Source organism: Fistularia commersonii, chromosome 21 (genome assembly GCF_037954325.1).
Source record: "Fistularia commersonii isolate RoL2024-O1a breed Wild chromosome 21, RoL_Fcom_v1.0, whole genome shotgun sequence".
NCBI classification, from domain to species: Eukaryota; Metazoa; Chordata; class Actinopteri; order Syngnathiformes; family Fistulariidae; genus Fistularia; species Fistularia commersonii.
The window spans coordinates 8,564,831-8,578,501 of NC_141304.1; the positions used below are offsets into that span (position 1 = coordinate 8,564,831).

The window sequence follows — 13,671 nt, forward strand, 5'->3', positions numbered from 1 at the left end:
TTAACATTTTAACCAACATTCTTGTGCAAAACTGTCACAAATATAAAATTTTGTTTAAAGAGAGTTAAGTTTACATGAAACATTCTTGAGGAGCAGGAACATAACATCAGCAGCAACAACAGCAACAACAACAATAATATAATAATTATACTAATAATAATCATAATAATAATGAATAGTAATCCAAAAGATATAGTTAACACATAGCTTGAAGAACCTAAATTCCCCAGGTGTGTGAATAAGTGACTGACTTTCGTTTGTCTCTATATACGGCTTTGTGATAGACTGGCAACTGGCCCTTGTTGAGCCCTGCACGTCACTGAATGAAAGATAGGATGGGCTCCAACCACCTTGAGTTCTGGATAAGTGATATAGGCAATGAATGATGCATTGGTTATGATTGGAACACTTTGGATATAAGCGAAACATCAAAAGATGAGATAATATTCGTTAAAAACCATTTGGGAGCACAGGAGTGATATATGGTAGTTTTGTTTCATTCATATGTGAATGTCTCTCTCTCTCTCTCTCTCTCTCTAAATATACATATATATATATATATATATATATATATATATATACATATATATATAACTGACATAACTGTCAAGGTGGCCCTGGAGTATCTGATGACATCATTAATGTTGTTGGCCCTCTAATTGAGTACCACTATTCTACTTCCTGCTTTCACTGCTAAGGCTGTATATACAAGTATTTGTGTGACAGAGTTGGCTCAAGTTAATCTTCAACTAACATACTGATGCGATCAGCGCACAAAGTTCACATTTGAGTGACAAACCACTGCCAGTAACTGAGAGAGAAAACCAGTCAAGACAGAGGTGAAGACCCAAGGGTTTATCATGATGGCCATCACAGAATTCCAAAGTAAGTGTTCTCCTCTCTTAAGATGTTTAGTAAAGTGTAAATCCTCTTACTGTTGGGTAGAAGTGATTTGATTCTAAACACAATGATCTATGTGAGGTGTTCCTTTCGGTGAAGGATTTCAATGGTCTGAGTTTCTAAACTGATACACTAAGGCAAATACTCTGCTTACACCAAGTCGAGTACTTATCTCTAAGTATTCAGATTTATAGTAATTGTGCCCAAAGTTTACTTCATGTTGTGAGGGTGAATTTCTGCCATCTAAGCAGCCATCCTTGAAATTTGTACCTGATTACATGTAAATGAAAGCTCGCTGTCACTGTTCCCAAAGAGGGACTGTAAAGTTCTAATTCAGTTTAATTAGATGTTAATATAGCACTTTGCGACTCACCAGAAGAACAGAACATAAGGCTTGGACATTGCAGATCATTGGTCTGATTACCTTCCAGATAAAATGAGCCACACAATTGTTTTCTTTGTTTATTTATTTTTTTGGTTTGTCTGTCTTCCAGAAATTGGAATAGGTCTGATTGGATTTGGCACATTCTTTTTCGTCTTTGGTGTGGTCCTGTACTTTGACTCTGTGTTGCTGGGCTTTGGGAATGTGAGTCATATCCGTACATCAGCCATTCACACAACCAAAAACACAGACATTGATGTTTGACACCAATTCTAATTCTCTCTGTTCGTTTTGATTCCAATTCCTGTAGATCCTGTTTTTGACAGGTTTGACATTCATCCTTGGCTTCAGGAGGATATTCCATTTCTTCTTCCATAAGCACAAGTTCCGAGGCTCATTCTTCTTTCTTGGAGGTGTATCACTAGTGCTGTGCCGGTGGCCAGTCATTGGTATGCTGTTTGAGGCTTATGGCTTTGTACTTTTATTCAGGTGGGTTTTTTTTTCTTTCTACAAAAAGTGGCATTTACAAATAAGGCATATCAGATTTTGAAGTGAATGATACCTTTGATAAATTGCTGCTATTATGACGAGACAATCATCGAAAACAGGCAGTTACAGCTGCATAGCATGTTTGACAAGCTGGGCAGTGGAACTGAAAATAAAAAGCAACATTTGGAAACGGAACACTTCTTAAAAGAAACTAAGCTGGCTTTTGAGGCAGCTGTTTTGACATTAGCATTGATTATTTATTTTACTGCTTTGAATCCAAGACATCGTCAACTAACAAACTCAGTATTTTTGTCAAAATGCCTGTTCTATTGTGGTTTGTGCCATGGATATATTTTCTGCATAAATGTATAGATTCCTCTCCAGGCACTGCCTGAAACTCAAATGTCTAATGCAATGTTTTTTTTAAAGGATTTTAAAGGAAAAACAAAATGCTCATATCTATTTAAAAGTAGAGGATTTATATTAACATGAGGCGGGGGTTTAGAGCAGTCGTCCCTGGGCCTGAATATTTCTGGATTGATTCCCGTCTCCCAGCCTGCTGAAGTGTTGCTGAGCAAGACACTGAACCCCCAACTGTTCCTCAGTAGCTGCATTCTGCTCATGGTTCATCCATAATGGGTCCATGATGCAGTGGTCAAATGTCGCTGAGATACTCCTCCATGTATAACTAAATGTAACAATAAAGGTCAGGAAGGAAGATGTCCTGTAGAGTGCTGGAAATACAGTTCATGCAATAAAACAAAATGAGGATCAGATTGATATCACAAAGGGGTTTATTTAGCCCCTCTGAAACTTAGGTCACTGAATAAGGAGTGTTCATTGAAAGCTTTGCCATTTACCGTAGCTTTTTCCACTCACATAAGGAATAAAATAGGGCTGTGGTTTGGTTTTACTTTCACTGAACACGATTGTGCATTTGTTTTAATTTTCCAGCGGTGAATTTACTTCTATTTCACCTTCCGATGATCAAGGAATAGGTCATTCTGTTTCTTGTTAATCTGGGTTGCCAGAGCCCACTTCTGGAATGTGGTGCATGGTGCCCTCATTGTAGTCTGAAGTTTGGAATTTGATAATATTTTTGCTTTCTCAATGTTCTGTGTAGATCCTTCTTCCCCATGGCTGTTGGATTTGTGCTGTCAACTGTGAATAATCCTTTCCTAAATACAGTAAGAATGCTTTGTGGAATGTTAAATAATTTTTGCAAATTTCATATTAATTTTGATTACTCATTATTATCAGTGCCAGTGTGCTAATTTGTGTGTGTGTGTGTGCGTGTGTGTGTGTGTGTGTGTGTGTGTGTGTGTGTGTGTGTGTGTGTGTGTGTGTGTGTGTGTGTGTGTGTGTCAGTATTTCTCAAGCAGCTCCTCCATGGTCTAAGGAGCAGACAGAGTTTCAGTATTTCTTTTTTTCTTGTATCACAGACCACACATTGCATTTATTTTACAATGTTATATGTACCATTTTTGTGTTTGTATTTAAAGTTTCCTTTTTTAAATTTTTATAAACCATCCACATTGTGTTGTGATTTCATGGATTATCATAATCAACATGTCAACACTTACTTTGAGCTTCAATGCGTTTTGTTTTGCTGGCTGCCATATTTCTTGGACACTCTTCCTTGACATTCTTTGGAAAATTGGCTTTACAGCAAGACTAATAACAAGTCTCTTTCTTTTTTGGTCAAGTCATTTATATAGGTTTTATCTAATATTCAACATGACATACAAGATAATAAACACCAGAAAAAGAAAAAAACATATAAATTTCACACTACTTTGACAACAAAAGTGGCACCTCAACATGACACCTTTTTAAACAAATTTATACAAATACATAATGACGTAGATGATGTGATATATGGGAAAAAAGGTAGGCTGAGACAAAAAAATGAACATTATAGCTTTCACTGTTTTTCAACCAATCCCTACATAACATACATGTACATACAGTACATGCTGTGTATGTATGCATATTAAATATGCAGGACTCCACAAACAAATGCAAAATGGCACCAGGGTATGCTGATGGATATGATCCCTCAGATGCTCATGCGATCAAACATGACTTTCAGTTGGTCAATGTCTTGCTTTTTATTATTTTAGAAAAATCATACAGATTTCATGGAGAAAGTAAGAGCCTCCAAAGCCAGAGATGTTATACTACAAGTTATATGAAAAGCCTGATATTTATATTGATTTATCCATCCTGCTTGGGTTACCCTCACCTACAGTCACATGTTTCAGCTTAAATTACATGGCTGTGTCTTATTGCTTTAGGTTTGCACTGTGATATTAAAATATTATGTATACAAAACTATCACGCAAAAAAAGTGATTATCACAGACCTTATTTTGGAGAACTGCAAACTGTAAGTAGACTGAAAATGTATATTGCACAAAGAGAGAAAGAAAAAGGTGGGCATGTCACAGTGATTTTTAGACACAGAGGAAAGGGAACTTTGGAAGAAACTGAAGCAAAAGGTGGGAATACTGAACAACAGCGATAGAAAAAAGGAATGATTATGATTACAATTATACCCAAAGATGCATCTCCGTCATTCACTTTAAGTGAATGTAGCCTTGGCCAGGGAGAGTTGATGTTAACAAGCGGTATCCAACGATCATTGGGTGTTTCAACCCTGAAATGCAACACCCTCAACATTGATGGGTCAGCAGTGGTAGCCAAATCTCTCCCATCAACTCCTCCTGGCTTCCAGCTAATCTCCTCTCTCCTGCTCTGTAGCCAGTTGTTTAACCAGCTGAGTGCATTCTGTTCTTCAGAGTCTGCAGAGGTGTTCCTGGAGTTGACTCATAAGGTCCCTGATGCCATCCCTTTCATCAACCAGGGCTCTTTTGAACTGCTTGTTGAGCGTCTTCATTTCTTCCTTTAAGCAATGGATTTCTCTCTCTTCTCCTTGGTTGGTGTGCAATCTTGATGTTCACCTCCTTGTCCTCCAATCTAAACTGTTCCCTTGCCATATTGTATGTTATTGTTGTGAGAGAGTGACTTTCTGTTTAGCTGTCCCTGCTAGTGTGGCTTCGACCACTTTGTCGAGATCCTGGTTTGGTTGGTCCCATTCCTTGGTGTTACCTATCTTGGGCCACTTGATTCGTTCCCTTGCAGGGTGGGTTTGGTTTTCTGCAGGGCTTGTAAAATAGTCCCTCCTGAGGTCTTGATGTGACACAGATGCTGAGAGATTTCCAGGGCTATCTTGTGTCTCACCAGGTGCTTCTGCTGTGTGTTGCATCTGTGACCTCTCCTTTCCACATTTGATCCTGCCTTGGTGAATTTAAGGCCTTTTGTAGTCTTGCAGATCTTTCCGCAGTGACACATTGTCTTCTATTGATTCCCCAGTTGGCGTTGCTGGGTAAGCTGTCTCACTATCTATGAGTCCATTATCTTCGCCATAACCACATGCCTGTTCAGAGCCCCCTACATGGGGGCTGGGGGTATTGCTTTGTATTAGTATCAGGGAAACTTTTGGTCTTTGGTCCAAGAATATGCATACAAAATGAAAGAAACATTGGTTATGGAGGATATGGATGAGGTATTAGCCTATATCTCGGGGTATGTGTATGAACCTTATCATTCAACTTTGAAGTCAGTCCTATAAAAGCAAAAAGTCTATAAAGTTATGCTATAATTCCTTGTTGAAAAACGGCCATGCATATAGATTACACGTTCACACAGTCCCTGCCAAGAAAACACAGATAAATAGTCTTCAATTCTTTTTCTAAAAATCCAATGCAGTTAGTGGGTTTGATGTCCCTTTCTACCTGCTATTATACATTCTAATGATTTGTGATAAAATTCCACTCCTGAATCCCTGGGCTCATAAAAATCAACAAACCTAAAGATTCAATTATAAAAGACCAGTGTGCAGCTGAAATGATGCTGTGCAGGATTTTCTTGTCACAGATACAGTATATCACACTGTTGTATTAATAAAATAGATAATTCCCTCTGCTCTCAAAACTGGCATTAAAAATTAAGAGAAATATTTGTTCCTTTTCTTCAACTCTGCTCTTCCATGAATTGGTCACATAACAAGGCAGGTGAAGATGCCAGCACAAAACCAAAACAACATTAACAGTTTAGGGCTTTAACTGAAATTGAGCTCTTCATTAATCATTATATAATGTGGGAAAGCACATATAATAATCACGGCTCTATCCATTATCAACCACTTATCCTACTTAGCGTCAGGGGGGATGCTGGAGTCTATCACAGCTACTATCAGCCAAGAGGTTGGAAACACCTTGGACTGGTCACCAGTCAAATGCAGGATCACAGACAGACAGACAACCATTCAGTCTCTCATTCACACATCTGGGCAATTTTTCTATAAACCCGCTGCACTACACTAAAATTATTTTTAGAGAAAGTAGGGATTTCTTTTATCTGTTTTTTCCTGTTTATTTATCAATTTATATATCTATGGATTGAAAATAAGTTGGAGGCAGAGGCCATCCCATGCAAATCCCATGCAAAATCCAGACCTTTATTATACAAGAATATAAGATAATTTCCTAGATCAAGATCTCGCACAGAACAATAAATAAATGTGCTCTTACTTTTGGGATGTACCCCTTCAAGGTACAGCAAGGTACATGAATATACAATATGATCAATGCCTGGCAGTTAAATAGTCCAAGGTAGTACATTTTGTGCAAGAAACCCAACACTTCCCAAATGTTATGGTGTTCGGCTGTTAACATTATGTCCTGCTGTCTTCCAGGAATCCCCTAATGTTTTCAAGGTGAAAGGTTGACTTGTCTCTCAACTAAATAACCAACTTGACACTTATAATGAGAACAATGTGAGTGTGTTTTCTGTGAAGAGCATGGACACTGTATTTGTTTTGTGTTCTGTGCATGTACTGCTCACAGTGGTTGGTAGCTGTTCAAAGCCACATACTGATGCTGTAGTTGGCCAAAAACTGAGGAGTACATGCCCCATAAATTATCCAACAAAACCGTGTCTCGCTCACTCAATAGACACACACGCACACACACACACACACACACACACACACACACACACACACACACACACACACACACACACACACACACACACACACACGCACACACACACAAAAGAGAAATTAGACATTTAGTCATTATGGTCTGTTTACATAGACTCAGATCCATTTATTTGTTCCATAGACAAGTGTTAGATACATGTCACATCATATACATGTCAGGTACAGATATGCACTTGACATGGTGCTTAAAATGGTTCACAGAAATATTTTTGGCTTGTTAGGAGTGGCTGCATTGCCTAAAGGTATACAGTAGGTGGATGCAGAGTTCTGGAATTATGTTGACGCCAATTTAGCATAATATACATTTCGACACAAAAGGTTTCGCAAGCACACACCACTCTTTATTTGAATTGCCTGATCATGAAAATCAAAGAACAAAAGCTTTGTTCAATAAAACATCCAGTCATATGACATCCTATGACAGTGGGCTATGTATCTGTAGTTGTTAAGGCAATAAACAGGGGAGCAGGACTATCAACATGATAGTGGCTATGCAAAAAAAAAAACAACAACAACAACAACATGTGTCATCATTGTGTTGTGTTGTGTTATGTGTTATCATTGTAAAGCAAATGCCACCAAACAGTATTGCAGAATAGTGTTTACCAGTAACTGTAAGATTACTTCACCCATTAAAAAGTTATGTTTGGAATAACATTTCCAAAGCAGTTATTTCATTTCAGCTACCACTCTCCTTATTCCCCACATCAATGTGATACAGCTTGTTCCTTCAGTATTTTGTTCTTGTACATAATATATGATTATGAGTTTGCACCCAGCAGTGGGTCAAATGAGGTCACAGCAACTGTTAAACAAAATGCATGACAGGTAAATGGATGTAAGCTGAATATTGAGAAGCAGCAGGCTAAAGGTACCTCTAAAATGTTCAAAAATGAATACATATATGCTTTGGACCTGAATGGAACTGAAATTGACTGCAGCAGGAGAGCTTCTATGCAAAACTTCAAAGACACGCAGTAAGTAGAGTCAGGGAAGGCCGGGCCTCACTTGTCATCATAGACAGTAAAATGCAAAATGAAAAAATAAATTAAATGGTTATATTTATTCAGTGATTTTTAAAGTTGTTTTCCACTTAACTTAACCATTTTTAGTTTTTTTTTTTCAAAATAGCTGAAAAAAAATTCTCATTTACCGTTTAATTATGAAGAAAAGACATGGGTTGCAGTGATGCAACCAGCTGCGCCCACTATGGCTTGTGCAATGATTATGTTAACTGTGCTGACCTGCTATATACTGAGACCGTAACACTGTCTCTGTGGATGTCACTATTAGAAAAATACTTTTAATATATGAACTTAATTTCCATAGTTAATTTGATGTGTCTTCTGTGTTTCGTCAACAACTGTAACGTGTTTCTGGTAATTATAAAACGACTGCAAAGAGACATTAAGTGAGGCACGCAGTAACGGTGCCTCATGGTGGGGGGCACCGCTGATCCAAGGGAGCCTTCTTACTGCTCGGCAACTGAATAGTAGAATTAGCAATAACAAGCTACAGTAAACAGCTAGCAAGTCAAGTTCAGCCATCCAGCTATTTTTTTGCCGATCTCATCGGGCTGTACAGCCTACAAACGGTGAGGGATGAATGTAATTCTCCTGGGCAGCTTCTCCACTTTTTGGCCCAAAAGGATCTCATTCAAACTGTTCCCGCTGCGACAAAGTTGCTCTGGCCGGTGGTCACCGTTCCGGGTACGACAGCGTCGGTGGAACGCTCATTCTCTGCACCGAAAAGACTCAAAACATACAGTCGCAACAGGACCGATAAAGGACGACTGTCTTCCCTGTTAGTGATTTCCATTGAAACAGCAGGACTTTTAAAATTGAAGAAAGATAAGAAAGACTTCTACAAGCAAGTTAATGATGCTTTCGTCAGAAGGAGCGGCGCATGGATTTCGTTGATAAGTAAAGGTAAGAGATAATTACGTTTTTTTTACATGTGCTTTTTTCTATGCCACACTTTGTATATGTAAAGAATGCTGATATGGTATTTTAAACAAAACACGTCAACTGCTGCCGATGAAATGGTGAAAAAGGTACTCCGTAGGGTTCATATGGTTGTAAATCTGATTGATGACGTCAGTGCCTCGCCAGCCATGAACCTCACCGTACGCCACTGCAAAACATATTTAAAGAGTATTTTGGGCAAATTCAAAAATCAGCGTTACAAAGAGAAAAAAAAACAACCTGAAAATGGAAGAAGAGCAGAGCATTTCCTTTACTCGACCTTTACAACGATGCAAATAGGATGTGAATGTCTGTAGTATTTTTTTTTTTTCCAGAAGAGGCAGGAAAATCGGGTAACTAACAGGAGCAGAGTTAGGAGCACACAGATGGACTATATCTTGTATAGATGACATAATCTGAAGGAGGTTAGTGACTGCAAAGTAATGGTAGGTGAGAGTGCAGGCAGATAGCATAGGGTTGTAGTTTGTAGTATGACTGTGGCCAGAAGGAAGATATGGGGATGGGGAAATGTGGTGTAAGGTGAAGGTAGAGAATGCAAAAGGAGAAAAAAGGGCAAAATGTACACGAGGCTGAACAATATGATTTGTAAAGGAAAGAGATACAGATGGGAAGGACGTGAAGCCTGTTCAGATTATTAAGGAGTGAAAGGTGCTGAGCCATTAGTTGCCAGTGCCAATCAGGGGCTCGGGTATCAGGGAATACAATTTTGCTTGTGAAATACCAAGTTAGATTAAATGGCAACCCTTGCAAACATAAAACACATTGCTACAAAGGACTCTAGATCTTCAACTGTGGAAAAACAATAGTAAATGTTTCTGCTGGATGACCGCTCACTAACCCCATAGACTACTATTGAAGCAATCAAACCCATTAAGGAGACTTTCAGTAGTCTCTACCCAACAATTAAATCATCTTTAATGATCCACAACTTTGTGCTGAGTATCTATACGAAACACACTCATAAGTGCGGACAAACACTAATATATCTTTCCTCCTCCTGGATTCCTTGGGACCTGTCAAAGGTTAAATGAATCACTGATTTATAATCCTCTCCTTTTCTGTGGACCCTATAAGAGTTAAAAATTTTAGTAATGGGCAAATATTTCATAGTAATCCACACAGCATTGTTTATGTAACACAATTCTGTATTTAGTTTTATATATCTCGCAGCAAGTTCATAAAGCTTGAATGTGAACAGTCAAAGAGTTCATACTTTCATTTTTATCACTGCTCCTTTGTTATTTTCTTTTTCAAAGTATAATATACATTTTCTCCTTAGCAATGCAAGGACATAGAAAAGACAGCCCATATCTGGAAGTAAATTTGGGTCTGGCCAGGCAAAAATACGTGCTCTGTGTGCTTACAAGTCTACAGTATATGTAAGACTTATTTAATTTATACTATGGCAGTGGTTTAAAAGGACTCCTGTACAAATGCTTATCATATGACTGAATGTTATCCACTCTCAATTTAAAATTTTCATCAACTGCTGTACACCATATCCAAAAAACCTCTGATAACTACAGGGGCCTGTTTATCCATTATTCTTATTTGCAGTCATCACATACATGATCAGCATACCTTATCAAATAAATGCTCATAATGGGAGAGAACACTCCGGGATCCCCGAGTACAAATTCCCACTTTTTGAGGAACATGCTGTCTGGAAGAATAAAGAAATAATTTATTGTACTCTTGCCTAAGTTGTGGAATCCAGAATGCAAACAGTCACTGAAAATCATCACAATAAGTGACTGAATTGAAAGTTATTTATTTAACAAAAAGAAAACAAAAAAAAAAAAAGTTTATTAGGAAAGTGAATGCCATGAAGTGAGTTATCTGACTACAACAGGTGGCAAAGATTGAAAATAAACACCACAGAGATAATGGGCTGGTGGTTATATCTCAGTGAACCGTGACCCCAACAAATTAAAAGTCCAGGGGCAGCTTGGGATGATCTCTGAGAGCAGATTTTAAGAGGGGTCAATCTTATCACCTTCAATGCACACAAAGGTTGGAGCCAGTTTGAGCTGGCCTTTGGTCAGATGTGTAGCACATTCATGACTGATCACCGGAGAGTGAACCCACATGGTTACAGGGGAGGGCATGCAAAACTCAATTGGCCAGTGGATTTATTTCCCAGGCCTCCTTGGTCGAGACAAAACTTTTACCATGAGACAGCCGTGGTATACAGTACTAAATAGAGTTTTTTTTAATTTTTTTATTTATAAGTTATTTCCAAACTTTGAACTGTTTTTCTTGTGGTACATCATTTTTCAGCCAAAACATACACATTTGCTCTTTCATTTACAGGAATAACTTCAGTGCCTGACAGTAAAGAAATAAACAAACTGTCTATTTGAATAAGGTGGCTATGTTTGGCTTGCCCTTCACACAACAGGAGAGAGCATGACCGTGACATCAGTAAAAATTTTTTTTCTTTCCCTTTTTTCTTTCTTTTTTATGGTTTGACAAGTCAAGCTAGACAAGGGGAGACAGCAGAGGTTACCACTGACCATGCCTCGGGGAGCCTTGCATGAAGGTGCATGTACATTTGCACACACACAAGCGCACACACACACACACTCTAGCATATACATGCACACACAAGCACACCGTAAAGTAATCCTTGGTTGAAGTGAGGCGCGAAAGTTGTGGTGGGATTTCAGAAAAGTTGTCCCTCAAGAGTTCACTTGACACAAGAGACTGTTTAACTGTCTGTGTGTGTGAAGATGGTATATTTTGCTTCCTGCCCTTTGCGCTTCTGTGAAAATCGATCATCTGTGTCAAATGCTGCTCCTTTCAAATCCAGTTACTTGTCTTTGCAAGTCCCTTCTGTTGAAAATGCAGTTTGCATAAGCTTTTTACATTTGTCTGTCACTGTCTTTTGATATAAGAGCATTTGAGCTCCAATATCATTGTTTGATGTGGAATCTGAAATTTGTTTTCAAGGCTAATATTTCCTGGCATACCATGCCCCATATACCATACCGCTCCATTTTGCTTGAAAAGATTCATACAAAAGATCATAGATTCTTATATACAGTATATATGTATATGTATATATATATATATATATATATGACAGTTATGAAAGTTGGACTCCACCAGGGCTGCCCTTTGTCACTGATTCTGTTCATAGCTTTTATGGACAGAAATTCTAGGCACAGCCAGGGTGTCGGGGGGATCTGATTTGGTAGCCACAGGATCAAGTCTGATGATGTGGTCTTGTTGACTTCGTCAGTCTATGTTCTCCGGCTCTCACTGGAGCAGTTTGCAGCCAAATGTTTGCAGGATGAGGATCAGCACCTCCAAATCTGAGACCATGGTGCTCAACTGGAAAACGGTTGCCACTCCAGGTTGTGGGAAAGGTCCTAACCCAAGTGGAAGAGTTCACGTATGTCGGGATCTCGTTCATAAGTGAGGGAGGGATGGATGGAGCAGAACATCGACAGGCAGATCTATACCAGTCTGTTGTGGTGAAGAAGGAGCTGAGCGTTGAAGCTCTCAATTTACTGGTTGATCTATGTTCCTACTCTCACCTATGGTCACAAGTTGTTGGTAGTGACTGAAAGAACGAGATTGCCAATACGCGCAGCCAAAATGTGTTGAGTGCAGTGGTAGGGCTCTCCCAAGAATAGCAAGACCATGTGGCGGGGGATTGGGAAGTCTGGGTCTCTCTGCTCCAGCTGCTGCCCTGCAACCTGACTTCAGATAATCCGCAGAAGATGGATGGATGGATGGATAAATATATATATGTGTGTGTATGTATTTATATATATATATATATATATATATATATATATATTTATATATATATATATGGTGGTACAGTGATTAGTGCTTCCACATTACTCCATGAAGGACACTGAACACTGGAGGCTTTCTGTGAGTGGTCTGTGTGGGTCCTGTGTGGGTCCTCTTCCCCCAAACCAGAAACAAAATGTGAGATTTTGTATTGAATTTACAAAAAAAAAGCATTGGAAATGGAAATTATCATATATGAATTTGATCCAAAAGGAAATATATGGAACCATTTCAAATCTATTATTAATAATGACTGACATTCATATATAGAGAGGGGCATTTGGTTAATTTGTCATACTATTTGTTAAACAATTCTGTTCTGTAGGTGTGCTGTATCTTTGGTGTTTTGGTGTGGACTTTTCTTGGACATTGTTGGAAAATCCTTTTTTAACTATTCAGCTGTAAATGGTTTAATCTTAATTTAGCACCATCCTCTCCCACCAGGAACATTCAAAATACATAGCAATTTTTCCTTGCAGATTTTGTTTTTTTTGTGTTTTTGTTTTGTATGTTTTTTATGAGTCTATCTTGAAAACTAATGTCCCTGTTATTCTTATTCTTATTCTTATTCTTATTCTTATTCTTTTATTCTTATTCTTATTCTTATTCTTATTCTTATTCTTATTCTTATTCTTATTCTTATTCCACTGCCATCAGTTTCCTGGGGGATGAAGCTGTTGTCATTAAAGCTAATGTCTCTTCATGGTGCAAATCTTGAAAGTTTTCAGCATACACACTTCATGGACAAAACAGTGAAAACACATATCCAAGGCTAATAGAAAACACAGCTCAAAATAGCCACGAATTTAACTCCGATGTTGGATGAGTAAGACAAGTAAGTGATATCTATTTTATTTGATGTCAAAAGTATTCTTCTGATGGGCTGAAGGTCAGGGCTCAGCACTTTTTTTTAACGGTCAAGTTACAGTATTTCACACCAAATGAACCCAACCATGTCTTTCTTTTATGCATTTTCACGCAGTCATAATCGAACAGAAAATCGGCGAACGCAAAAAATTTTCCTCAAAGCAGAGCTTAGAT

General features: G+C 38.3%; 1 protein-coding gene across 1 annotated transcript; it reads left to right on the plus strand.

The window, feature by feature from the left end:
• Window positions 1-794: 794 nt before the first annotated feature.
• Window positions 795-4,757, plus strand: golt1a (golgi transport 1A). The gene is made up of 5 exons (XM_086168613.1): window positions 795-885; window positions 1,395-1,486; window positions 1,593-1,771; window positions 2,895-2,958; window positions 4,538-4,757. Exons 1-5 carry the CDS (start codon window positions 861-863, stop codon window positions 4,679-4,681), a joined length of 504 nt encoding a protein of 167 aa, XP_086024739.1. The 5' UTR covers window positions 795-860; the 3' UTR covers window positions 4,682-4,757.
• The last annotated feature ends 8,914 nt before the right edge of the window (window positions 4,758-13,671 follow it).